Source organism: Balaenoptera acutorostrata, chromosome 11 (assembly GCF_949987535.1).
Source record: "Balaenoptera acutorostrata chromosome 11, mBalAcu1.1, whole genome shotgun sequence".
Taxonomy (NCBI): Eukaryota; Metazoa; Chordata; class Mammalia; order Artiodactyla; family Balaenopteridae; genus Balaenoptera; species Balaenoptera acutorostrata.
The window spans coordinates 1,751,232-1,779,163 of NC_080074.1; the positions used below are offsets into that span (position 1 = coordinate 1,751,232).

A 27,932-nucleotide genomic window follows, 5' to 3' on the forward strand; every position below is an offset into this window, starting at 1 on the left:
GGCTGGCCAGCTCGGGACAGCACGCTGTGCAGGCCGCCTCCTCTGTGATGACAAACCCAAACCTCGGCCAGTCCTTTTACCCCAGGATACACATACCCATAAATTTGTGGTGACTGAAGGTAAATTATATACTCGTGGACATTGAAATGGGTCTTAAATAAATGGATTTTCTCTCCTGTCTTTAGTCTATGGGTGGCTGGAACAGCTTCTATATAGTTTGTTTTTTTTTTCCTTTTTTTTTTTTTTTAGTAGCATAGACCTAGCGTAATACTCCTATTAATTGGACTCTTAGGTAGCATACTTCAGCTGAAACTCAGGAAAATAAAGGGACCTGGCAGAGGGTGGACAGGGGAAGGTAAAACGTAACTGTCCCTTATCCGTGGGGCCTGGTGACCCCGCCTTGCAGGAGGGAAGTGGGAAGATGGGGGTTCCGCCCATCCCCCGCTGTCTCCACCCTCTGACATGAAGACTGAGAAAGAGCAGGGTGTCCGCTTGAGAAGACGAGGTCGGCCGCAAACTGCCCTCAAGCTGTATGAACGTGAGAGGGGTGAGAAAAAGGGAAACAAAATCCGTTGGCAGAAGCGTGATCAAAGGACTGGACACTCCCACAACAGAGCCCCAGGGGGCAGGGACCACCCAACCCAAACCCAGTAAAAGCCAAGGGGCCTTTCCGCTGGCACTGGGCAGCATGCCTGTGCCACCCCAGACCTGGTCCTCAGCTCGCAGCCCGCAGAGTCCTGCCCCTCGGCGGTGCCGGGCGCCCCTACGTCCGGGGATGCTGGTCCCCCTCCCGCCCACCCCAGAGACTTCGGGAACCCCCAGCCCCGGCCCACGTTTCAGGACGGCCGGGGCTACCACATGAATTGTTAAATAGGATTTTCTACAAATATACAACATATAAAAACTGTTAAATATATAACTTTCGGCTTTGCAAAATACATTTAATGATCTCTTTCAAACAAGTGTTACTTTCGCTTTCTTTAATTTGCTTTCTGGAGCTAAATGGTGATTGGATGAGACAGCAGTCATGGGAGACCCGACATGCTCTTGGCGAATCCTGGATTATCCCACTATCAGAATGGAGCTGCAGAGAGGCGCGTTTAACTGGTTAAAACAGAAAGTGATTTTAGTACGAGAAAGTCCATCTAAGTACAGGGGAGCAGGTGCGCACAGCGGGCCGTGCTCCCGGCCAGGCGCGCCCGCGGGGTCCACGTGGGGACATCGCCGGCCGTGTGTCCTCCGGCCGCATCCTCCGGCTGCTCAGGGGGCCCCGCAGCGTCCGTGGGGTGGGTGTCTCTCCAGCGTGTCTCTGCCCCCGTGCCCCCCAGTCGAACCCAGGGACTCGGATGGTACGGACGAGTCCACGTTAAAATAGATTTTGCTCTTTGGTCTATTGAATATGCTGAAAGGATAAGAAAATAAAAGCGATTCGGACAGTCTGGGGCACAAGGAGAGGCCACTGCTGCACCTGGGACTCAGTCCTCCCCGGGCCCGGCGCTGTCCTCCTCTCTCGGGCTGGCTGGGCTGCAGCTACCTCCTCCTCCTCCTCGTCTGCGGCCGGGAGGGTGGCCAGGCCGGGTTCCAGGGACGCCCGGGTGACGCAGCCCTGCTGTATGTCCCAGGACTGACTCCTCGGGGCGGCCGGACAGACTCAGCTCAGGCGGCCGAGGAAGCAGGCTGTCCTTGACAGGCTAGAGAAACGGAGGGTGGGCGGGTGGCGGAGGGTGGGTGGCATCCACGACGGACTGAGGATTGTGGCCTCTCCAGGGAGCCAAAGTCACTCCTGGGGCCCCTCTGGGGCTGCGTTTGTCAGGAGACCTGAGGAGCAGAGAAGAGAGCCGTCAGCCTCCGCAGACACCAAGGGTTCCCGTCGGGAATGGCAGGAACCCAGAGATCGTCCACGAGGCTGGCCTCGCCCGGACAGCACACTTAAAAGATGCCAGCAGACTTGCTCGAGGACAAAAACTAGGTCTCGGACCCCAGTGCTGGAGGAGAACCTACGCTTGTCACAGAGGGCAGCCCGGGGGCACCCCCTTCCTCTGGGCTCTGGGTGGGACCCCGCCCTTGGCCCTGATGGGGGGCCCGCACTGGAGCTCCGTCAGCCGCCAGTGTGAGCTGCGTGTCCTCTGCCCCGTGCTGGCCAGGGCCTCGGGTCTGGGCTGCATCCGGCTGTTTCCCTAACCGTGTCTTGCACTGTACCCTGTACACAGCAGGTACTGCATAACTGCACAGAGCAGAGTGATGGAAACACGTGTGTCTCACCCCTCCAGAGCCCCTGGGAGGCTGCAGAGCTGGGGTGTTCGTGCTGGTTGATGAGGCCCCAAGCACCCACACCCAGCACCCCAGAGTCCCAGGAGACGCGACACAACAGGCCAGCTTGCAGCCGTGAAGTGACGTGAGGGTTCCAGCCTGTGCTCCGGGGCAGCGGAGATGTCACCTGGAAAGCGACGGAGACAGGAAAGCAGGGAGTGTGGTTCCCACAGAGCGTCACAGCCTCAGGTGGTGGGACCCGTGTCCAGCAGCCTGCCGTCCCATGTCCCCGCTGGACCACTGGTTCCCTCGTCCCCTAGGGTGGCCCCAATTTGAGGCAGGGACCCCGAGGCCTGGGGTCCCACAGACAGTATCCTGGTGGCCACTGCCTTTTAGGACCCCGGGCCTGGGTCAGGCGCATGGGGCTGCCCTCCCCGTACCGTCTCCTGGCAGGCCCAGCTCTGCAGGGAGTGGACGGTGATCTGGGGTCCCCACAGACGCCATGGGGATGGGACACAGCGGGTGTGACGGCCCGGGAGGGGCCCCTCCAGATGTGCTGGGGGAGACCTCCCCCAGAAACCCCCTCCCCTCTCCCTGCAGTTGCTCCTCCGCCTCCGGGCTGGTCCCGCGTCTACCCCATCCGGCCTGAGCCCCGGCCCTTTCCCACCTGCCTGCGCCCCGCCCACACTCCCACCAGGCCCCGCCCACAGCGCAGGCCCCTGTCCCTGTCACGCGGACCACGCCACGGCCTCCTGGCTCCTCCCGAGTCCTCAGCCGCCAGGCTGTGTGCAGGCTGTCCGGCTCGCACGGACCCTCTCCCCAGGCCCCACCCTGAGGGCCTCACCCTGCCCGTCTGTCCCGTCCTGCCCTGCAATTAGCCGTCGGGGGCCGTGAGCCGGGCGAGCGCTGTTGACATCTTCACGGTCTTCCCTCGGTGACCGGCTCGGGGGGGAACGTGGACTGACTGCCTCTGGCCTGCCCTCCTCCAGGACAGACAAGGCCCCTCCCCAGGGGGCTGGGCTGCACATCCCACCCCAGCTCTGACAGGACCTCGGCACTGCATTCAGAGCCCCTGCAGGGACCCTGCTCTCTAGCTGCAGCTCCCAGACGGCAGCCAGGAGCCAGGAGGAAGAGCACCTGCCAGACAGGACTCAGCGTAGCCTCCCCTCCTCCAAGCCCGTGGCCCTGGAACCCCGAGGCCGGCACCGGGTTCCAAGGAGCAGCTGTGAGGACCTCAGGTTCCCCTGAGGCCCCCGCCGGACCGTGCCGTCTCATCCCCAGCTCTGTGTGGAGCCCACACACGCGGGCGCCCCGAACCCATCAGCGGTGAGGGGGTGTTAACAGGATTTAGGTGTTTCAGGCCCAAGGACACCTAGCAGGTTGATGGCAGAGCTGGACCAGAGCTGAGGGTGTCCAGGGAGGGTCAGAGCTCTCTGCCCCCAGCCCCAAGGGACTCAAGGCTGGCTGCCTGAGGCTCCAGGTTGGCAGGCGCCCACCCTCTCGGCAGGACCAGGCCCCCCACGGGGCTGTGCAAGCAGGGCTGCTGTGGGACCCCAAGGCCGCGAGCACACGTCCGGAAGTGACGGGGGCCCGAGAGAACCTCCACGTGCAGTTGAGGGCATGCGTGGGCTCAGCCCTCTCTCTGTCTCCGCTGACGGAAGCCCAGCCCAGAAGCGGGAGGGCACGGGGAGCAGAGCCAGGGCACGAGGTATCTTTGGAGGGGGGATCACCATTCGGACCACCGCAGGGTCCTAGCTGCAGATCTCTCTCCACATCTGGCCAGCTGCCTGATCTCGGCCCAGGGACCCTGACCCTGACCCCAGTGGACGCCTCCAGCCCCAGCCTTCCCGAGTTTGGCAAAGGCCTCCTTGCATGCCATGCTTGACCCAGGAGTCCAGGAGTGGTGGTGACCCTCGCCTCACCCGGACCTTGCAGGCCCACCCATCCAGGTCCATCGCCCTGCTGACCATAGCACGTGGCAGCCGTCCCCTCCCCGACCTGTCCAGCCACGTCCATGACGGAGGCCGTCCAGCACAGTCACTCACCGGCACCTGAGGGGTTAACCAAGAAAGGATGCACTGATTCTACTTTTTCTACCTACAAAATTGTATAAATTCTTATTTGTAGAGAAACGGGAAAACATATGAGTATAAAAAGAAAATAAAAATCCATCCACGTTTCCATATCAGAAGATATTTGGATAAATTTAGTGTATTTCCTTCACACCCTTTAAAACATATACACGTGTACGATGAGGGCTGGGTTCCGCATGAACGTTTGCATTGTTTGTGAGAGCAGGTCGGCAGCCTGTTTTGGGCGATCGGCAATTCCTGGGCTGCACACGTGCTCACGGGGCCCCCATGGGATGGACTCCCAGGGACCCGGGCTGTCTCAGTGCCCCCCGCGCCCCGCCTGGGGGGCTGCTTCTTGTCGTCTGCGAGCTGAGATGGCAGAGGCTTCATGTCCGCCTTAATTCGATAGAAGAGAAGCAGGATTTGGTTGAGGGCTCATCTTCACTTCTCCTGATGACCAGAGGAGTAGAATAATCTTGCCAACGTGGTCCCCGGCCACTCGCACCGGCCCGTCTTGTCAGTTCATCTGCTCAGGTCTTGTATTTCTTACTGATCTGAACAAGACCGCGTGTATAATCTCAGCTGCGCCCATGTGTACAGGCCAGGGAGAGTCCCAGGCATGTTTACTGTAGGCCTGTCTCCCAGCTTGGTCCACCCTCAGCTTTCATTCATGATGCATCACACACACGGAGGTTTTCGTTTGGGGGGAGTAAGCATGGCTGATGTTTCATTAGGATGCCCTCACAGCTTGAAGCAATGCAGTCGCTACATACGTTCTAGTGACTTCTTACAGTCACAGGTGTTTGTCCCTATAGGTCCCCCATCCTTGGGGGGGGTCTCCACTTTCCTCCACACACCCTGGCCTCTGGCGCTTCCTGCCCCTGGTGGGTGGGTGGGGAGGGATGGACACAGGCCCCTGTCTGCTCTGGCCAGTACCCCCAATCAGGCCAGCCTAGAGACAGAACCCCTGAGCCCAGCGGGTCTGGAGGGACACAGAGGCCCGTCCAGCTAACTTCCGAGCCCTGGATGTCCGCTTCCTTCTCCTGCCAGGCCCAGGCTAAGTGGGGAGGGAGGCAGGCCCAGAGCTGCCCAGAGAGGGTGGGCTGTCACCGGACAAGCCAGGCCAGAGCTCAGACACTCTCTGAGGCCTTTGTTGTCAGACCCTGGGCCTGGCTGCCCCCTGGCACCTGCCTGACCATCAGGAACGGACGGGCAGCCTGATGTCCACAGAGGCTGTGCTTGGATGGGACAGAAGTCCCGACGCAGCCAGCAGCTGAGTGATGGCTGCCAGCTCGTCCCCAGGCCTCGTGACCAGAAAAGAGGCCTGGAAGTCGGGTTTGCAGCCCAGAAAAGAGGCCTGGAAGTCGGGTTTGCAGCCCAGAAAGGTAGTCAGAACGGCAAGGACAAGCTCCAGCAGAGCCACACAGGCTTTGGAGAAGCCAGCAGAGCCCTTCTGGCCCCAGAGAAGCGTTTCCCGCTGGGGAATCACACGGACGAGGCCCATCTCGGGCCTCACGGGGGTCCCCGCTCAGGGCCCTGTGCTGGTCCTCACAGCTCATTGGAAAACCAGCGCTGGGCTGGTCCCTGCAGGCGGCAGGACGTTCCCGTGCTGGGAAGCGGCCCACTGGTCTCCGGCGCCCTTCCCCAGGGAGCGTCTTCTCAAGACAACCGGCCAGACCCCCAGGGACACCCAGGAAGCAGCCCCTGCTCTCCTGCAGGCTGCCCCCCACCCCCCGCCTGGGATCCTGAGCCCCAGGGATGACCAATGAGAAGTGAGTCATGTCTCATCCACGTGGCCCTTACCTCCCACCTGCTCAGGGACACGCAGGGCCAGTGACCAGGGCCCTGGGCCTGGCGGGACCATGACAGCCACCTGGCCGGAAGCTTGGGCTGTGTCATGAGGGCCCTGCTGTATCGCTAGAGGGTATCCAACCTGGGGTCCCCTCCCCATCCGTGCACCTGAGGGCCCAGGACGCTGCCCCAGATCAGCAGGTGGCGTCCTTGTGGCCACGTCCTCCCCCTTCCTGGTGAAGGCTCCCGTGTAGGGGTTTCCCTGCTCCACTGGCCCCAGGAGGATTCTCCCCGACCTGCCTGCCGCCCTGGACGGTCCCACTAAGCAGCCCTGCGACTCCAACCGCGAGCTGAGCTTGATCAAGAAACTCGGCGTGGGCCCCAGCTCCTCAGAGGGCCTTGAGCTTTTCCAGAGCTGACCTCCTGGGGGGCACCTGCTCAGCCTGGCTATACATTTCTTACGGGTCGGATCTGTCACTGCACTGGGGGTCTCCCCAAACCCCCGTGGGTTCCTTCAGGGCCGGGGTCACCTCCCTCCCCTCTGAACTGGGCAGTGACACCCACTCTGAGCCCCAGTCCCGCTGACCATGGCTTGATGTGCAACATCGCCCAGACACCCTTTGACCACATGGCTTTAGGACCTTCTACCCCAACGGGAACAGAGGCCCAGGGAGGCAAAGCGGCCGGTCCCAGGTGACTGACAAGCCTCCACACCCCGCTTTTGCTGCCAGGGAGCTGTCCTCAACTCTCCTCTCCCCGCCGGAGGGGCTTTCTGGGAGCTGCACCCAGCTTCCTGAATCCCGGTGGTCGGTGCAGCTGCTCTCCTGGTGTGTGAAGATCCAGAGTGTCCTGGGGTCGCAGCCTCTGTGTGACCCCCTGGTGTCCCTGAGCCCGGAAAGCAGCCGGCACCCAGCAGACTCCAGCTCTGCGCATGGCCGTCCAGCACCCCAAGGTCATGGGCTGCGTCCTCGGGGTCTGCGGCTATTTCTCTGGGACTCCGCCCCCGAGGTGCACAGAGCTGGCCCCAGGGTCACCTCGCCTTGCACGCTGGACACACGACAAGCTGACACAGGAGCCGGCCCAGCACTGCCCACGTCCCCTGCGGTCACCGGGTTCAGTGGACATAGCCTCTCAGTCAGTGGCGAGAGCCCCGGGAGTGTTTAGTCTGAGGACTGAGCTGTGGACACGCTCGGGGCTCCCGTCCGGGGCAGCCCTTCCCGCCGGCCAAGGAAAGTGCATCTTCCGAGGTGACCAGGAGGTTTTTCTTGGTATTTGGATGCTATAAAGCATCGTTGATGAAACAAAAGGAAACTTTCCAGCCCTGTGAGTGCCCTGAGTGATATTCCCTCTTCCTCTGAAAGCTTCCATTTGCCTTTAGGGCCAGGATGAGTATTCTGTTTAAAGGGCACAATATTCTGGACTGAAAGCCCCAAACGAAAGGTTCTAACGGACAGCGGAGACGTGGCAACTGCGGGGCAGCGAGATGACCGTGGCCTGTGCGAGAGAACTTGACCATGAAGGCTGCTACCACGGAGAGAGTAGAAACAACCTGGGGAGAAGGTTCTGGAAAGGCTGTGCATCGTCCCATCCATGCCCAGCCAGCCATGTGATTGAGTTTCTGGGACAATTTCCTGACCTTATCTGGCCAGTTCACACCCGAGGAGTGCGGTTAACTGACTCCTGAGCCTGGGGTGCCCCAGACGCCCGAGGAGGGAGGGGACACGATCGTCCGCAGAGGGGCCCTGGCTGCTCAGACACGTCCCCCTCTGCCCTGCTGTGAGGGAGGAGACGATCGGCCACCTGGAGACCCAAGGCCCTGTGAAAACTCGCACTGGCGTCCAGCGCGCAGGGGGGAGACGGGACAGAGAGATGCGGCACCTCGAATGGCGGGGCCGGTGACAAAGTGGGGGGGGGGGTGCAGCACGAGGGCCAAGGCCTGGTCTGAGGATGCCCAGCACGAGACAGCAGGGCCCCAGCCCCTCCCCCGGCCCTCGAGCACCAGCCCAGCTGCCCCGGACGCACCTGTGTCTTGTCACTGCGGCTGCTTCTAAGGACCTCTGTCCCCCACCCAATCTCCATCACTCCTCTGCCCCCATCTAGGGGCTGCTAAACGCCAAGAAGAATGACGACTACGCCATCTCCTGATATTTAGGGGCTCTTAGTAGGCAAGGAGTGGAGGGCCTCGTGTCCTGGAGCCCACAGCACAGCAAGGTCACGTGAACTGCCCCCAAACAGGGAGCACACCCCTGATGACATGGGACATGCACGGCCCGTGACGCTCTGGGGAATCTGCAGGGCTGCGGGCTGCAGGCAGTGCCTGGCGGGACCTTGCTGAGCCAGCTCTGAAGGGCTAGGCCACGACGGGGCCACGTAGGAGAGAAGCCAGGGAGGGGATGGAGCGGGGCAGGGGGACAGGGGAAGCCTGGGTGGGGTGCTGACAGCCCTCTCAGCCGGAGGGGCAGTTCCGTCCCTGCCCTGTGGCCTCAGGACACGTCCCCCTGTGCTTGTGAAGCAGCGTGAAGTGGCCACCCCGGCCCTGCACCAGGCAGAGCAGACAGGCACCTCTGTGCACCATTATTCTCATGGCCCCGCCAGGGCCTGAGTCTGGAAACCCCAGGGCGGCACAGCCAACGGGGAGGCCCTGGGTCTGACCCCCGGCCCCCCCCACCGCTATCCTCACACCGCAGCCCTTGGTGAGGGCTCGGGTGACCACATCTGCCCTGCCAGCCTCGGCACTGGCCGGAGTGGGTCTCTCCTCCTGGGGTCTCTGGCTAACAAAGCCTCCGCTTGGCTTCAATCGCCCTAAGCCACTCATCTCCCGGGGCCTGAGGAGACAGACCGCAGCCCTCGCTGGGCTGATGGAGAGCCAGCAAAGGCTGGGAGGGCCGTCTGGAGCGAACCGTAGAGCCGGCATGTCTGGGTGCTCACTGACCTCCCCCTCGCACAGCGGACCCTGCGGGTCCGAGGACAGGAGCGGGTTCAGTGCCCGCTCACCCGGGGCGAGGCTGCTGCCACAGACCATAGGGTGACTGAACCCCAGGGGATGAAGGGACAAGGGTGCAGCAAGTGCCAGGCAGGGCCTGAGCACTGACATGGGGGTCCCAGCAGAACGAGAGGGAGAAGACACGAGAGCAAGAGCTTAAGATAAACCCGGGGATGGCCAGAACCACCACAAGCCCCTCACCCCGCACCTATCGTAAGCTGCTTCTTGGCCTTTTTGGATCTGAGCAGGGAGCCCGAAGATGAGATATCAGCTCTGGGTGCAGCGGGGCTGCTCCAGGCTTCTCACCTGTCTTCACCATTAAAACATCCGCCACTCAGTCACCACAAGCACGCAGCACCTGGACGTGAGGGACCAGGGGCCAGGCAGCAGATTGCTCTAACCAGGGCGTCAAGTGATGTGGGCTGGCACAGACAGTGCAGCCCTTCTGTGCCATGAGGCAGAGAGCTGCGGGAGGAGGATGGGGGGAGCTGCCAGGGCCCTCTGGGGGAAGGTTTGTGCTGTTCTATTTAGCTTTTATACACAACCAGACTGGAGTGTCCTTACTTTAGGCAAGCTGATAGCTGTAATAATACATATTTATTGTTTAGCTAAATGGTCTAGCTTCTCTTTCTAAAAGAAAAAAAACTGTTTCTTGAATCTGATGTGGGAAAATTATATATCTATCTTTACAACCATTTATTTCTTTTCTTTGGCTCATGACTCTTTCTTGGAGTCTGCCTTCTGAGAGAGGTTTCTAGAAAGTCTGCACCAGGCTGGGTCCCAGCGTGGTGGGGTTCTGAGGGGGGCTGGGTCCTAGTGGACCGTGGTTTCTATTTCTGTTGAGCTGACTCATTACGGACAAGCTGTGTTGTTTCCTCCTCCGGGAGGGAAGAAAGCATTCTGGAGCCTCTGGTTTTGGATCAGGAACGCTAGGATCCAGGTCCAATCCTGATACAAGGGATGGCTCAGGTTATAAGGCCCCTGTAAAAGGAGGAGGGCTGACTGAGAATTCATGCCACCAAAGCAAAATCACCCCTGAGCCTCGAATTCCGAACAGGGGCAGATCAGGGGCCATGTTGGGCTGTCCCTCCTGTGATGGCAAATTCACCCTTGGCTCTGAAGGGTGATCAGCAAGTAGCCATTAACGCGATGATCCAGACCCTGTTTACTGGATGGTTCTGTGGTGAGTGACCGCCCAGCACACCCTTCATCAGGGGCTTTACCAATTCCAAGGGCCTTATCCCAGCTTTTCTGTGATGAGGAGCCATATTTAAAAAACAGATACAAAGGCCTCAGAGATGCCGGGGTTGATTAAATGCCCAGTGATACAAGGGTCCCAACAAAACTGACAACAGCCTCCATGGGCATTTGAAAAAGAACGTCGATGCAAGTGTGTGCACATGTGTGGAGATGTGTGCATGTGAGTGTATGTGCATTTATGTGGATGTGTGTGCAGGTGTGTGGAATTGTGTGTGTGTGTATGTATACACGTGTGTACCTGCGGGACAACTCCCTGCCTGGCCCTGGAGGCCTGTGGAGGGCCGTTCTGACTCGGGTTTCAGAGAGGGCGGAGGGCTGTGGTCCAGGACCCTGGCAGCAGCTGCCTCCCTGGAGTCACCCCAGTGTGCATTTCCTGCCCCACCATTGCCCCCTCCCTACAGCCTGGGGTCTGTCACTGGTGAGATTTGGGGTCTTAGGAAGGACCCCACTGAGACAGGTCTGGGTTTGAATCTCAGCTGGGCTCTTCCTGTCCTGCGGCCTCAGGAAAGGGGCTTGGCTGTCACAGCCTCAGTTTCCACATCCACTAAATGGGAGCCTGAAACGGGACCACCCAGGGGCACAGTTTCCCCCTTTTCACAGGAGTAGAGGATGTGAGCAGAGCACGGCTGCCGTCCGACAACCTCACCTAGGTCCACTGCATCTTTTTCTGCACGACGCCTGCATGTCTGCAGAACTGGGGCCTGACGATGCTTTGTCTAGGCTCCTCTGGGTTTATAAGGCCGCTGAACAAATAAAGGGATACTGGTCTTCTAGTCCTAAATAAAGTGATGATGCTTGTAATAGGATTTCACTGAGAAGGGAAGTTTACTGAGAGCATCCACTAGGTACTGCAAAGCCCCGCTGCAGCCCAGGCCTCCTTCTCTCAGGAAAACACCCTACACAGCCCAGGGCCCCCCTCGAGCAGCCGTGGGTTTGTCCCCTGGCCGAGCAGCATGCCCACACCGCACAGGGCAGCTAGCAAGATTATGGAAATAAACCACACGCCATGTGAGGATGGGCAAGCAAGATGAGATAAAGGACGCAGAGACAGACGACTCTCCAGGCCTGGAAGGACTCTGCATTCACGCCATCTCCTAAGTACCTGTAAGTTCTTACTCCACTTTCTAAAAATGGAAGCAGAACTCAGAGGTGGTGCCAATGCAAGAATGTCAGCAGGGACCCCACCAGGGGAGTCACGCTAATGAAATGCAGCACAGCCACGAGGTGACACCGGGGACAGAGGCCACAGGCCACCCTCAGAACCCACCCACCACCCGGGGTCAGGGCACGGCCTGGCGAGGAGTGAGGTGATCTCTAGGGACGGCGAGTGACCTCCAAGGACAGCCGAAAGCAAACGGGCCTCAGCCCTATAGCATCAGGGACCTGAATTCTGCCATCAGCCGAGTGAACCTGGGCGAGGCTCTTTCCCGGAGCCTCAGGTGAGACGCAGCCCAGCCCACACCTGGGTTTCTGCCCTGTGGGACCTGGGCCGAGATCCCGGCCACGCGGTGCTGGATGTCTGACTGCTGAGCTGTGAGATGGCAAAGGCTCTCCGTCACCAAATGCGCAGCAGCACAAAAAATTCACCCACCCCAAGCCAGGCTCCCGGGCCCCAGCCCCACACAGGGGCCTCCAGCTCCATCTACCCGAAGGCGGGTGGGGGCCTGAGTCCCGGGTGAGGGAAGCGGCTGAGAGCCCCACTCGGCCCGAGGGAGGCTGGCATCCCTGCAGCATCCTGGCTGGGTGTTGCCCAGCTCCCGCGGGGAGGTGCCCCCACTGGACGGGCCCCCAGCCTGAGACCAGCCGCTCCCCGCACGGTTCACACTCGGTCCTGTCCAGCTCCACTCATGACCTTGACGCTGCCAGGGTCACGTCTCCCCGGCGGGCCAGCCTCAGCCCAGGCCACCTCCAGCTCTGCAGGGGGCTGCCCTCGACCTCCCCACGGGCCCAGCTGCCCTGGGAACGGCCGGCTCGCCAGGCGGCTTTTCTAAAGGGAGGGTGGATAGTGCAGGCCGGCCTCGGGTCCCCGTCTGCTTTGTCTCCTGGCAGAGCCAGCCTTTGACGTCCCATCCACCCCCTCCGCCAACCCCAGCGACTAGAGCCCGGCCGGCATCGGAGGATGATGGCCTCGGCCACCGCAGCTCGCGGCCGACCCACCGCCCCAAGTTCCCAGGCGATGCCTGGCGACGACGGGGTCGGGGGGGGGGGAGGAGGTGTGTCCTCAGAGGTGACATCAGACACGCTGTCCCCCCGACACCTGGCCGTCCACAGCGGCGAGGGAGGCCCCGCGTGCCCAGGGAGCTCAGCGTCAAACCCCTTCCCCGCGCTGCCCCCTGTGTCCACTTTCAGGGGCTCGGGAGGTCACCTGCTGGGCCCAGGCAGGCTCCTCACGGTGCCACACGTCGGCAGAGGGGGCGGTGGCCCCGCCAGGCCGCTGTCAGTCAGAGGAGTCCCAAGACCAGGCCGAGGACAAACCCTTTCCTGCTCAAATATCCATCCACATCCACCTGCTAATAGCGGCTTCACGGAGGGATAGCTCGCAGCCCAGACCATGTGCCCTTCTTCAGGGTCAAGTCAGTGGTTTTGCTCTCTTCAGAGCTGTGCAACCATCACCACAGTCAAGTTAGAACACTTCTATCCCCCCAAACGACACTCATCAGCAGTGACGCCCCCATCCCATCCCGGGAGTTCCCCCAGGAGAGGGATCCTGAGTCACGCGGTAGCTCCGTGTCTCACTTTTTGAGCAAATGCCAGACTGTTTTCCAAAGGGTCTGAAACATGCATTTCTGATTCTCCTGATGACACACTGCCCAGCACTTTCCAAAAAGACTGGCAAATTCACATGCTTATAACCAGCATCCTTCACGAGGCCTCAAAGTGAAGTTAAAGGACATTAACACCCACCACAGTGAGTCCTGAGGAGAAGCACCCATTCGTGTTTCAGCTGCTGATACCCGATGGAGAATCGCTCGTCACACTTTGTCCCCGCTTCATGTTTTAGGAACTTTCCACCCCTGGGCTGTGTGCCTTTTCGTCTGCCTGCTGCCCCCAGCCCCGGGGTTAGAAACCAGCTCCTGCCGGGCGGGTCCCCCGACGCCCACCTTGCCATCTGCCTCTGTTCTCGGGAAGGTGAGCTGGACTTTCAGAAGTTTGGGATATCACGGCAAGGCAGGGCTGCCCCTTGAAGGCGGGCCTAGCGTGGGTCTCTCGGTCACTGGGTGGCCTGCAGAAGGCCTCAGTGTCCTCACCTGTAAAATGGGGTAGTAACAGTGCATGGCCCACGGTGGCCGTCAGCCTGAGCAGGTCGACCTGTGCAGGTGCTCAGAACAGCAGCGGCGAGTGTCTGCGATCATCACTGATTCTTACTATTTTCAGGCTGATGGACCGTTTCAGCATCCTTCCTCCCCCTGAACTCAAATGTCCACCCGGACTTGTCCTTAACCATCGTATAGTTTCATGTGTCGTATTTTAGTCTGTAATCCCTAGGGAATTTAATTTGGAACACGGTGTGACGTAGGGATCCAAGTTGAATTTCCCCCAAGTATGAAGCCGGTTTTCCCAGCATCTGCTGTTGGGGGCTGCCCCTTCCGCACTGTACCCCCGGCCCGTGCTCACCAACATCCAGGTTCATTGCAGGACCACGTGGTCTTGTTCATGGGTCAGAAAGAGCAGCAGAAGAGCCAACGTCTTCTCTGGTTTTAATTGTATCCTGGGGACTTTGCCAGACAGGGTCTGCTGTTAACTCAGGAGGGGGGTGAGGGGCAGAACCAAGCAGCGGCTGCACCGCCCACTGGTGGCCTGCTCACAAAGCTCTCTTACCCCCTTGTCCATCCCCAGCAGGAGGTGGACACTGGGGCATGTCCCAAAGCCTTCCTACACACCGTGGATGGGTCCCACCCGATATAAAATGTGAAATCATTTTGTAATGTTCCAGAAAAACTCACTGGAGATTTGATTGAAACTGTATTAAATCTAAACATCAAATTTGAAAGAATAGACAATCTCATAACATTTAGACAATCCCTCACCTTATCAAAGTATGTGACATCTTTCTATCACTTTATTCAAGTCTTTTTAAGTCTCCCATGAGGAGGTTTTGCCATTATCTTCATAGGTGCCTTTTCTTACCAAAGTTATTCCGAGTTATTTTATGTTTTCTCCTGCTATTAACAGAGCTCTCCCCTCTCTCTTTCTTACTTTTATTTCACTTATTTATTGTAATTAAATCATTACGCTTATTTGCTTGGAGGTGAGAACACACAGGCTTTTGTCCAGTCTCTCTTCCATATGCCAGCAGGCATGTTTCTTCCTTAAAGCTGCCTACAAATTTCACCTCCCGTTTTCACCTCCTAAATGACACTTGTGTTCAAGCTACTGCTGACTCCGTGCCCTGGCCCTCAGGGTTGATAAGCCTTTATTAATCTAGTCTGGGATTGGCAAACTTGTGCTACCAAGGGCCGGGTAGTGTATATTTTCAGCTTTGTGGGCCATAAAAGTCTTTCTGCAAAGACTCAACTCTGCCATTGCAGTGTGAATGCATGCCTAGACAATATGTGAGTGAATAAGCAAGGTTGTGTGCCAATAAAACTTTATTTAAAAAATAGGTGGGGGGCCAGATTTGGTGAGCAGGTGGTAGTCGTCCAACCTCTGATCTAGACCAGAGCTTGTTTGTGTCTATGAAAGCTTACAGTTGAACACAAGTAGAGAAACTTCTTTGTTCATAACTGGTCCAATTTAATAAATTCTTTAATTAGTTTTCAAGGCATTTCAGGTTATTCTCCAGAGTTTTGGAAATACCTGTTTATTTACCTTCTGTAAGTAATAATGATTGCATTTTTTCATATCAAATAGTTGTGTGAGTTCACTTGCCAGAACTTCCAAAAAGTAACAAGTTCCTGGGTGACTACAGGCTAGCCTCACGACAGCCAGCCTGGGCCTCAGCCCCGGTATGGACAGGGCGGGGTCCATCTTCAGTGCAATGGCAGCTTTGGTTTCGGGGGGACACTGGGTTCCAGGGAGGGCCCACCTTCTCTTCCAGGTTAGCCTGGAGGTCTGTGACTATCGTTCTTTTGATATTTTTCTGAGGAATAAATACAGGGTCTGCCTGGTGCCTTTTTCAGCAACTTCTGAATCAGAACACACATTTTATTTGATCTCCTTATAGGGCTTTTCGTTCAACCTGATTCTGAAATATTAAAGTGTATTTACATTTCTTATATAGAGCTACTGTGTAGTGGCCTTTTGGGGGGGTTCTTTTAAAGGACTGCAGAAATCAGTCTGCTGTTATTTTATGCGGGTGCAGGAGACATATGTCCCAATCACTACTCCCACCAGGGGCAGGGACCCCAGAGATTTATCTGCATCCTGAAAACAATGCCAGGTCCTGGAGGGCCTCGGGGCGCTTTGCTGAAGGATTTCTGTGCCTGGCAGGGCTCCCAGCCCACAGCACAGACTCAAAAGTCTTTATTGAACAAAATGACTTTCTGGGTATTTTTCTAATTTTGGGGACCTTTCCAGCATCAGGGTTTCACTAGTTCCTAAAATGAACTGGGTAATTTTCCACATTTTCCAGTGGCGGGGAAGAGACACCTGTACACTGAATGCTTTCAAGAACATGCCAGTTAAAACATCTCCGTCTGGAATTTTACTGGAGAATATTTACATTTTTCTACGCCTTTATTTTTGGTAATCCCCCTTCCCCAGAAAATCATATCTTTAATCAAATTTCCATACGTGATCAGTGGGCTAGCTATGCATGCACTCTTGAATAATTTGAGGCCCCAATGCAGGCTGATTTTCCCTTCTTCCTTTCAGAACTATTTTCTAACATAAAAAAAATCTACACATGACAGAAGTAAAAATGCATTTTTATAGTTTTGCCAGAGATGCAACGATTAATTCCATGACTTTAAAAAAATCATTAATATTTCTTTTTCATCTTTACAGGTTTTCTCCAATCTTTTTGAAGGTGGCTTTTTCCATAGCTTGGGTTCATTTTCGTTCTTTCTGAGTTAAAAATAAAGTTATTTAAGACACAAGTATACCGACGAGTCCATCCTTCCCTGTACCCACAGGTGCACTATCTTATTCTCGTCACATTTTAAATGAGATTTAATGGTCACTCAGATGCGTACACTGTATCGTCCAGTAAGTGCTGGCCCGCATGAGGGTGTTAACGTACTAACTCCATCAACCTTACAGCAGCCCTAGGAAGCGGGGAATAGCATTTTGTCCATTTTATAGATGTGGAGACGGAGGCACAGAGAGCAAGGTCATGTGTTCTGAGTTAAGCAGATCACAATTGCTTTGCCCAGGAACGGAAAGACTGACCTCACACTTGCATGTGACTCGTGGGTGAGTCTACATGTTTTATTTCATCCTTCAACCAACAAACTACAGGAAGGTCCTGGTTGCTAGGGTTAAGGTTATTATTTTGGGTATAGTTTTAAATATATCGCATTGTGGTTGGAAAAGAAAGTTGGCACATGCCTCCTCTTAGGTTTAATTAGTAACCTGGATTATGGATATTTTTGTAAATTTCATAAATAATAGAAAATTAGAAGCAGCCTATTTGTATGTTATAATGTTCACTATGTTGCTGCAAATTCAACCTTGGTAATTTCATTTTTCAAAAGATCTATGCCCTGGTTCTTTTTATTGTTGTTATCAGTGGTGTTTACTTGACCTTAACACAGATTTAAGAGCTGTTTAAATTCCAACTAAAAATTGTGTTTCTGATCAATTTGTTTATTTGTACTTGGGTTTGCTTCCTGTAAACTTATGCTTATCAGTACATAAACGTTTCTGTGATACTTCTACTGGTTTGAACTGTAATGGATCAGTATGTGTCAATAATTATATACACATCTTAAATGTATCAATATATGCCACCATATTGTTCCAATTTAATCACTTTACCTACCAATTTCCTTTCCATTTCATTTGCCTAGTATCTTTGTTTATTATTTGCTTTTAAACTTTATAGTTTGTTTGTAGGAGTGCCCTTAGAAGGCAACACATATTTGACTATTTAAAAAACCTGATTTGATAGTCTCTGCCCTTTAGAAGAGAAGGCTAACCCATTTACATTTATTGTCACCATTGAGGCTGCATTTCTGTCTTGATCAGCATGTTCCACACTGATTTCTGGTTCTGCTCCTTTCATGGTTCATTTCCTTACACACAGTTTTACTCACTTTTTCTTCCACTGTAGTTTAGGAGAAATCATGTTCTTGTTTCTATTAGTGGTGGCCTTTATGTTAATCAAATGCACTTTTAATGATTAAGCCATTTCCCTAGTGATGTAAGTTCCTTCTTTCCATGAAGAGACATTAAGTGACTCTTTTCTTCATCTGCAGCTGCCCCCCTGCAGCTGTTGTCAATTTAACCAGAAGTTACAAATCAGTTTACACAAAAATATTCTTCACAGCATACAGAGTACATTAAATAATAGTGTTGCCAATTTTGTGTTCAACTGTATAACCACAGTTACAGGAATAATTTATATCTAAGCTCCATGTAGTTAATTGGTATCTAGTCACCACTGATCTTCTTACATATGACCTATGACCTTTCCGAGGTCATCAGCCACTCATTCATATTTCTTTGATTGGCTCCAGGGCATCTTTCATTGACTCTTTCAGGAAAGGTATGTGGGTGGTACACTTTCTAAATCCTTGCAAATTTAAAGCCATCCCGTTTACTTCCTGTGTCCAAAACAACAACCAGAAATAGGACTGAACTCACAAGTAAAAGTATATTTTGACAAATCCCTGGGGATGGTCCTGTCCTTCACTCTGGTTCTGGGTCTCCTGGGTTCAGAAGCAGCTTGTCTGTGCCTTCGGAGGTCTATGGACTTGTCCTCCTGCCTTAATTTTTTTCTCCAATACAACCTGGATGATTAGAGAGTTTTCCTTCACTCTTCCAATTCACAGATATTGCCATAGATGCTTGGGTCCCGGATGCTTTTATTCTGCTTTAATTGGGGGTTTTCCTCGGCTCAGGAAAGCTTCTTGGCAACTCCCTCTTTTCACCTTAACATGGTTAATCTTTGTTCTTGCCACGTGGCTCCCCGCCGCGGTGTCCACTTTCCCAGGTTGGATTTCTGTCCTCTGTCTTCTGTACGTATAACTTCTCTCTCTTTGGCTTCATTTCCTGGGTCTCCTATGAACTGCCTCTTGGTTTAAGATTGGTTCACATCCCTGTGTTGATTCTCTGCAGTTACATGTCCATTATCTGCAGCTTCTGTACACATCTCAATCCACTCTGATGTTTTGCGTCCCATTGAGTTCAGCCTCTATTTGGCCCTGCAAAACTTTGGACGTTTGCCTACATTTCATCCCAGGCTGCCCTTCCTTCAGGCTTCTTGCTCTTGGGTCACAGAGGTCACAGCCTCTTTTATCTCTTTGATGCCAACAAGCAGACACTGACCAGAAAACTCACGTTTACTGCGGGGGTTATTTCCAGAGCTAACCCTGCCTTTAGGTCTTCAGAAAGTGTTCCTTTCCATAGAGAGTGTGCATTCTTTCACAGGCTCCTGCTTATATTTTGGCTGTGATGCTTTTTTTATTCCCTTTTAAACAGGCAGAGGCCAATCTCGGCCAGGAACGAGCCAGCAAGCTCAGGGGGAGGGAGTCTGCATCCTCCCTCTCAGTTCCAGGGGCTCTGGGAGGCTCCGCCTTACCCAGGCTTGCCCAGAAGTTTGGGGTGATGTGCAGAGACCCTCGATCTTCATGGGACCCAAAAGGCAGCCCCCAGTGGGGTCTGATTCCACCGGGGAGGTCAGGTTTTCTGTCTGAGCTGCAGAGTTTTGAGAACGGAAGACTGAGGGGGGGACAACATGGCCTTGGTGAGCCCGTCATCTGGCTTCTCCTGCCCCAGGTGAGAGGCTCTTCCTGCTAACTCTGCCCCTTCCAGTGGAGCTCACCTCTGCGCTGGCATCTTTTCCTGGTCCTGCTAGAGCCGCGTATTCACAGAGTGAAGGGGGAACCGCCGTGCAGGGAGGCTCCACCTCTGCCTGTTGGTTTTCTGACCACTGCAGGTGTCTCTAGGTCTGAAGGTTAGGTCCAGGCACCAGGAGGAGGCCCTGGGCTCTTTGTGCATCACAGGAGGCCTTAGTCAGAGCAGGGGCTCAGAGGATAAAAAAGCAGGGGCATCCTAAGGTTTCTACCGTCCACTCTGGCAAAGCCCCCAGCGGGGCTTCACCTGACCTCAGTGCACACTTCCCTTTTCTCCAAGGCATGATGCTATTGCCAGTTGCCCTTATTTTCAAAATCTTTTGAAACCGGAAGCTGGGCAGAGGCTGTTCAGCCAGTGCGATGGGTCTGTCACCATAGCAACCCAGAAAGCCACGGCCACTTCCCCACAGACTTGGCACGAGGACCAGACTCTTCCTCTCTCCTCCAAAGGTCCGAGAAGCATGCCATCCTCGTGGCGTGGATGGCAAAGGTCACGGGGAAGAGGGAAAATGCAGTTCTCCACTTGTCTGTTCCTCGTCCATCACACGCCCATCTGTCCCGTGAAACCCTGAAGCCACACGGCCATGACTGCACAAGGCCAGGTGCAGCCCGGACACGCAGAGTGGAGAGACATCCCCGGGGCCTGGGCGTCCCTGCTACAAGGCACCGAAGACCAGAAGGGCAGGAGGGTCTCAGGAGGGAGTGAGGGTGTGGCTTCATTCTGATGCAGCCATTGGGAACATGAGCACTCCAGAATATTCTGGAAGGTGCCACAGGAGGAAAATCACCAGCCTTTCACCTACAGAGACTCCCCTGGGGTTTTAGAAATGCTTCTCATCCACTATTTCCCTTTCCCCAAACCCCCAAGGACCTGTGAGGTCAGCCTGGGGTCACGCTTACCCCTTCCACAGATGAAGAAACTGAGGCTCTGAGAGGTGAAAGTGACTCCCTCAAGGCCAGCCACCCAAGTGTGCATTACACCTGTCAAGCCTGCAGGCGGGGGGGCGGCGGGCAGCAGCCCCAGAGAACAAGGCTTGACAGAACAGGGCAGTGTGGGGAGGTGCGATCCCACACAGGTCCAGGTGAGCCTGAGGTGACGCTCTGGTTGGGGGAGGAGGGGACCCAGGGGCAGAACTGCAGAGATGACAGTGCCGGCCTTGGTACCATCCCGGCACTTACATCACCGGGTATATCTCAGTTTAATGGGGAGTTGACATTTAAAGTGATTTAGATTGAGACACAAATCCTTCTATTTCATTTTTCAAGACTGATCTTTAACAAATGTCTACGCCAAATGCCGTATTTCACACCCTCTGCAGCGCCCAGAAGCCATCAGAGCTGCTCTGTGGGCGGAGGGGCCGGGCTGGGGACCGTGGGTCACACCCGGACCACAGCAAGAGGGCCGAGCAGCAAGACACAACCACAGAGAGAGGTTTGGGTGACCAGACCCTGGGGCGTGAGGGGCAGGCCTGGGTGGGTGGAGAGATGCCAGGGGCCCGTTGTGCTGTGTCAGAGCCAGAACCGCGCTGGGTTAGGAAGAACATCACTGCCCTGACGATTTCTGCCGTGCTCATGCTGACTTAAAACTTCCATCTCAAATATACGATCTGCCTTTTCACAGTAAAGAAGGATCAGATTTACCTTTGTCTTTCATGAAAAAATAAATCTCTAGGTAATGAAGTGTCACGTGTAAGATTACAAGGACATAGTAAACCAACAGGACAAAACCGTGTTTTCAACAGCTTTGCCAGTAGTTCTGCCCAATTAGTTCATGAAACGTGGAATCAGCAAATAGCATCAATTCAAACAGCTCTGCTGGAAACCGGGGATGACTCTGAACTTTGCACATCCTTAGCGAAGGCTCACGTTGACACGATGAGAACACACTGCATGCCCGCAGGACCACAGGGGCGCTCCTGGCCGTGGCACAGGGCCGGGGGGAGGTGGCAGGCCCCAGACAGCCCTGGCCGGCGTGGCAGGCTGGCTGAAATGGACAGCATGGTGGTAGCAATGTCTGCTTGCTCTAGAACGGCTGTCCGGATCAACAACGGTGTTCTCTGAGGGTTCCCCTGTGGGGACACATACCCCATCGAAGGTGGGGCCCCAGGCTTCCCTTAGGATTGCTGAGATCTGGGACTATTTGGAATACTTGGATCCCAGGCACCCCCATCAGGCTGAGCTGTAGGACTTGGGTACCTGGCCAATAATCCCCCTTACCCAGGTCCTGCAGAAAGCATTCTCTTCTATTTGGTCAGCAACTACTTGACCTCATGTGTTAAGTAATAGCCATCCTCGCAGCCCCCAAAGCGGCCCCTCCAGGGACTCTTAAGGCATGCCTGCTGCCTCCCTCAGATCTGGAGGCCATGAGTGCTTCATCCCTGCATCCCAGCATCCCACATGGAGCCAAAAAGGATGGAGGGCAGGAAAGCAGGGGGAAGCGGAGGGAAGGGGGAGCTGGCAATACTGATGTACTAATCATGTGACCCAGCTGCCCGTGCAGGGCCAAGGGGAAGGCCACCCCTAGGTACGGAAAAGCAGGTCAGAACTCAGCTGACCCTGACCCTGACCCTTACCCTGACCTGGTCCTCTTGGCAGGCTGCCTGTCACTTCTGTGGTGTCAGGAACACCCGACCCCACCGTGGTGGCCCGTCCAGTGCCCACTGGCTTTCTCCACTGGACCCCTTTCCTCCTGTTTCAACCCTTGCCATTTAAAATGATTCAAAGAACAACTGCTTTAAGGAAAATCGAGACTCATGCAGCACAATTACTGTAAACAGCTGTCCACGTGTCAGGCCTCCTATAACGAAACTGGCCAAAAGTGCCAATGGAAATACTGTGGGTTTGGTCAAACCCATTCTTTGTTTCCAGGCTCACTTCTGCCGAGAACATGAAGAATGTCAGTGCTCGCGATGCGTTGGTGCCAGGCCGGCCATCTACGTCTGTGTTTACACACAGAATCTATTAAAATGTCCAGCTATTACCGCCGTGATGAATAGCAGTGATTCAAAAGAACACAACATGGATTGCAGACAGGGATCAGCGTCATGACAGGGTATTTTTCATTGTGTGTGAGGAAGAAAGAATCGGTGAGTGGCAGGTACCGAGTTTCTCCTGGAGGAGGACCCACCATCCGCGGATTCCTCCACCCGTAGAACCTCCTGCACAAAAGCCTCTCGCCCTTGGGAGGACGTCGTGGACACAGAGCGTCCAGCTCCCTCCCGGGTGGTCCTTGGAAGACAATGGAGGGGCTGGCGTGGGTTGGGGTCCACCCATCTCAGCCCCCTTCAGCGGTGAGAGGGGGCGGTCCTCCCACCCACAGTGCTCCTTCCAGGCTTTTCCTCTCCCCAGCCCTCCTGCTGAGCTCAGCCCTGGGCTCCAGGGCCCTGCTCTCTGCCCCCAGTTCAGGCTCCGAGCACCGTGTGGGCTCCAGCAAAACCCGCCATAAACACCATCCGATCAAATTCCAGAAGACAGACGGCAGCCTCCAAGCTCTGCCTGGGGGGCGACTCAGCCCCAGACCTCACAGTTTGGCCAGATCCTCCTTTGTCCCTCCCCTCCCCTCAAGGGGCAGACGTGGCCCCAAGCCAGATACCCAGCGCAGAGCCGGCACCCAGAACCAGGAGGGACCACGTAAGTCAAGGACTCTCCCTGGAGAGAAGGACTGGGCTGAGCCCCTGCTGCTCCCCGCCGGGCGGACAGCTTAGCAGATGACAGGAGGCTGTGGCCTCGCCCTGGGCCATTCCTGCAGCCTCCCGCCAGGGTCCCACTGGGCGTCATCTGTCGGAGGGGAAAGGCCTGGGCAGCGGCCGGAAGCACGGACCCCGTGGACCCTCTCAGGGCGGGAGGTCCCAGCAGGTCCTCAGGACTGTCCATCTCCTCTTCCCAAAGGGAACAGGAAAGACCGGCCAGAAGGCAGCTGGCCGTGGCCTCTGATCACTAGGGCCACACACCACCTCATCCCGGCTCAGAATCAGTTTTCTTTTGTTGGTTTTCAGAGCAAGAAGTGGTAAGGGTCTGTAATAAACCCTTCTGATGGCTGGGATGGCTCCTTCGTTTGGGAGCAGAGAGGAACCAAACACCCCCCAACTGTCCCCAAGGAGCCCTGGCCTTCCCCCCACCCGGTGTCGGGATAGTCCTGTGTGTGGGAACTCACACCCGGCAAGGAGGCTGGGGACCCCCGAAGCCCTGGGTCATGAAATGGACTGAGCGTGTGTTCCTCCACACTGGGGACGGAGCCCACGGTTCCCGGGGCCCAGGGGAGGGCCAGCCGGAGCCAAAAGTGGACGGACGGCCAGATGGTGGAGGAGAGAAGGCCTTCAGCTGTGACGGGAGTGAGGCCTGGAGGATGCCGGTCGGGGGAGTGACAAACCGCACCAAAGGCCCCCCGAAGCCCCGGCCCTGGGGGAGGAGGCCCTGCCACCTTGGCCGTGGAAGGAGCCACGTTCCCAGAGAGAGACAGAAGGACTCCCACGAGGGACAGCAAAGTGGCGGTGTGTCACCCCAGACACCACAGAGCACCAGAAAGGCTGCAGGAGCTCCTGGGTGACCGCAGGCCTGGGAGGGAGCCTGGCAGGGTCAGGGGGCACCCTGCGGAGCAGAGGGGAACCCAGAGCCGGCCGGGCCAAGCTCTGGGAGAAAGAGAAAGCGTGGGCTCCCCGGTGAGGCTGGGAAGGGGGCAAAGGGGCGCACAGTGGGCCCCGCCGGACCTAAGCCGCACCCCCCTTCATCGGCCACGCGGCGCTGGCCACCCAGCAGCGGATCTCACCCACCAGGACACCTCTGAGCTCCCCTCCAGGACCACAGCCCCTACCCGCCCTGCTTGGGGACCCACACAAACTGCCTCCACACGGATGCCGGGGGCCCGCCACGTGGCCCCCCTTTGTCCTCAGCGGGTCCCTGGTCCTTCCGACCTGAGTGCGGCCCTGGACTGCTGCGTGTGGGCCAGGAGGGGTCAGGCCGGGGTCACCAGTCTTCGTGACCCCCGCCTCTCCTCACGCCCCTGCACCCGCCGCCGTGTGCAGCCGTGTCCCCTTCTTGGTACTGCAGACACGTCAGGGTCCCTCCGTTCCTGCTGAGACCTCAGCATCTCACCTGCAGCCCCGCCCGGCCTCAGAGAGTGACCTGAACTCCACGCCCAAGCCCATCCCGGTGCCTCGAGAGTCACTCAGAAGCCGCTCAGGATGCACTCACACCGCGTACGGCCCCTGGGTCCCGCCTCACACACTGCCGGTGACGCCTCGGCCCCTGAACTCGTAAGGGCCGGCGCCTGGGGAGCTGGCCGTAGACAGGTCCTGACTTCCGGCTAGGTCAGCTCAGCGGTCAGCTCCCTGGGAAGTGGTACCGATGACCCACGGGAGCTCTGCGAGGAAGGGTGCGTGTCCATCGCGCGAGTGGCCAGACGTCCCCGAGGGCAGCCGCAGTGCCCAACAGGTGCCAGGGCGTCAGATCTTGATACACCCGCGTGGCTGCATCACACCCAGGGCTCCCACACATTCCCTGTAGTATCCGGGGATGAGTCCCCTCTTGTTTTCCTGGGGAAGCTTCAGGGTACCCCACTGCCTGACTCCTCTGCATTTGGGGTTTACCCACAACTTTCGGGGAGCATCCGTCAGGAGCCCCTCACTGCCCCTCCCTCGAGGACCCCTCTTTGGAGCCCGTCCTGCCACCGGGGGGCTGTGCCGGGGGCTGCACTGGGGGCCGCTCGGCTACCCGGGCTCACTTCATCCTCATCCCCCCTGGACCACCTCATGCACAGCCTCCTGAGGATGGGGCGCCCAGAGCGGGGGCAGGGCCACGGCTGCCTGACCCCGGGAGGACCGTCCCAGTTACTGATTTTAGACTGGTGGACCCCTACCCCCATGGACTGTTGGGCTGGCGTTGAATTCCAACGCATCCCAACTCTGAAGGGCCAGGGCTGCTGTTTTCTGGCTTGGAGCGCTTCAGCTGAGAAGCCAGATACGCTGTGATGTCTGAGCCTTTGTAGGTGACCTATTTTTTCCCTCTGAGTTTTTACAATGTTGTTTTCATCTCCAGTGGCCTGAAATTTCATGCTGATACGCCTCAGGATGGGTCTTTCTTCATTCATTTCTGGCCCGTGGTGAGTCCTTGCACACAGGAAACCTGGGCTTTGAGTCCTGGGAATTTCTTTAGAAAATATGTCTTTGATAATTCCTTCTTCATTGGTCTCTATTTTTGGATCTTATATTCTTTAGACCTCCTGAATCGATCTTCTAATCTGCTTTTTCTTTTCCTTTCCTACTTCCTACTTTTTTAAAAAAATTCTGTTCCTGGCTTTTTGAGATTTCCACAATTTTATGTCCCAAACATTAGCTGGAGTTTTAACAAATTCTGTTACACACACACATACTCATACAGGTATGTATTAAGTCTGTGAAGACATATACACACATCACGTGTGTGTGCACGTGTGTAATTTCCAGAAGCGCTTTCTTGTCTTCTTACAGCTCTTGAAATAAGTCTTCCTTCAAGGAAGCTACTGCCGTGTGACAAGCAGCACCCGACTCTGGGTGGGAGCTGGGGGTGAAAGTGACCTTGGCCAGCGAGCCTGGCGGGCTCACCGTGCATCTCCGCATCTATGCCACCTCCTCTCTGCTGCCTCCGCTGTTCTGTCCCCTCTAAGCTCCTAACCCCTTTCCTTAGGTTTGTGTTTGTTTGTCATCTCTCTCCTCCCACCAGACGAGGATCCTGATGCTAGAAGCCTGGCGGGGGGATGGGGGGCTTCACAGAGGGGCCTCAGACCCCAGCTCACAGTGCCCAGGTTCTGCATCAGGCTTGGTTGGTAGGCTAGCGGGATACCCCCCCACCCCGGCAAATTCTTGTCCACCCAAAACCTCAGAATATGACCTTCTTCGGAACTGGGTCTTTGAAGATGCAATTAGTTAAGGACCTTGAGGTGAAATCATCCCTCATGTAGGGCGGGCCCTAAATGAGATGCTGGCATCTCCGTAAGAGGAAAGAAGGAAGTTCAGATATCCAGGGAGGAAGCCGGAGGCCGAGCCTGGCGGGACGTGGCCACAGCCCAGGAGCCCCCAGGACGGCAGGCAAACCCCAGAGGCTGGAAGAGGCAGGAAGGACCCTCCCCGAGGATGCAGAGGGAGCGCGGCCGCACTGACCCCTTGATCTTGGACCTCTGGCCTCCACACTGCGAGGGGGTGATTTTTGTTGCTGGAAGTCAGCCAGTGTGTGGTCACTTGCTACAGCAGCCGTGGGAAGCTCAGAGCCTAAGTCTCTCGGTAAAGAACCCCCCGTGTCCTGACTGCACCCTCTGGGAGTGGGTGAGTCTCACATCTCGGGACTTGGGTTTCTCTCCATCTCTGGGTTTTCAGGAAGTTCCCCCACACTTGGCGTTGGCCTTAGGGGGTCCAGAGTTGCGCAGGTGTGATTCCTCCCCAGCGTGAGCCTCTGGGGGCTCCAGGCTCCTGCGGGGCACACAGGGGGCCCCAGCCACGATCCGGGTAGGGAGGACCTGGGAGCCCTCCTGTGGCCTTTCCACCGGCCCCGCTGTGTCAGCTCCACCTCCACTCCACACGCAGGGGTCTGCGCCCCGACTCCTGAGTCTTGGGGTCTGAGCGTGACCCTGCCGCTCCCCTGGGGTTCAGCTCCCCGTGACCTGCCGAGTGCAGCTGCCTCTCCCGTTTGGCTTTGCTGTTGCCTCCTCTTCCGTTCACTCCCCGCACGTCCCTGCCACGTCCAGGGGTTTCCAGGGGGCAGAAGTGGGAAGCGTGTATTCTGTTCTTTACAGCTGGGGGCCTGGTACAAGCACCTGCGAAGTGCCCCCTGACTGCCCTTCGAGAACCTGAGCCCCAGCGTGAGGGGTCCAGTGCTCGGGGCCCCCCGAGTCTCCTCCTTCTGCGTGTCCAGCCCTGGGTGGGTACCTGGTACAAGGACCCTGGCTGAAGCATAGGCGACGTGCTGGGCGAACTCCTTGGACAGAAGGCCCCGGCCAGTCTTTCTCAGGAATCTCGGTGGGAGGGGCTCACACTGGACACACGCGAGGCCCTCGGGTAGTACATTTTGAATCCGGGAACGCAGAGGCCTCCAGGTCGGACCTAGGACTGCTCCCTCCTGAAGCTCCAAGCTTCCTGGGTGGGGCGGCGCTGGGTCTGTGGGGGCAGCCTGGATGAGGACGGACAACCAGAAGGGGCACTGCATCCTCCCCACCCCCTGCCCCATACCGGGCTGGCTCTTCAATCCTGGACCAGCCACGTGGAGGACGGACGCTCGGCACGGATGAGCGACAGCAAGAGCCGCCTGAGCCTGGATGCCACGTGGGTGAGTGTGCGCAGCGCACGCCGGCCTAAGTGCCGGGCTTCCCGGCCCCAGCACGGCCAGTTCACGACACGATGAGGGAGGCAGGGGTGAGAGCCGCAGGCCTCCAGGCTTCGGGCAGAGCTGGGCACTCCTCCGTCCCTCCGGGGCCTAAGGGAGCCCCCCGGGTGCCCGTCCACACCGCTGCTGCACACTCCCAGGTCCAGGACACCTGGGCCTGGGCAGAATTTGGACTTCCAGGGGCAAAGGTGATCAGAGGCAGCTCCTGGGAAAGCGCTTTTGTTGTCATGAATTTCCATGACATCCAAGGTCCTGGAGTAGATTGTACAG

General features: G+C 56.6%; 1 protein-coding gene across 3 annotated transcripts in view; it reads right to left on the bottom strand.

Moving 5' to 3' along the window:
• The window catches only part of TAFA5 (TAFA chemokine like family member 5), a 209,781-nt gene that overhangs the window by 13,539 nt on the left and 168,310 nt on the right, over window positions 1-27,932 (bottom strand). For 2 of the 3 annotated variants that reach the window (XM_057555875.1, XM_057555874.1), the window contains exon 4: window positions 813-1,818. The exons of the other annotated variant lie outside the window; for it this stretch is intronic. In XM_057555875.1, the coding sequence (XP_057411858.1) occupies window positions 1,810-1,818 (9 nt within the window). In that variant the 3' untranslated portion in view covers window positions 813-1,809. Of the gene's footprint in view, window positions 1-812; window positions 1,819-27,932 lie in introns of those variants that run through there. 3 annotated transcript variants of the gene reach the window in all.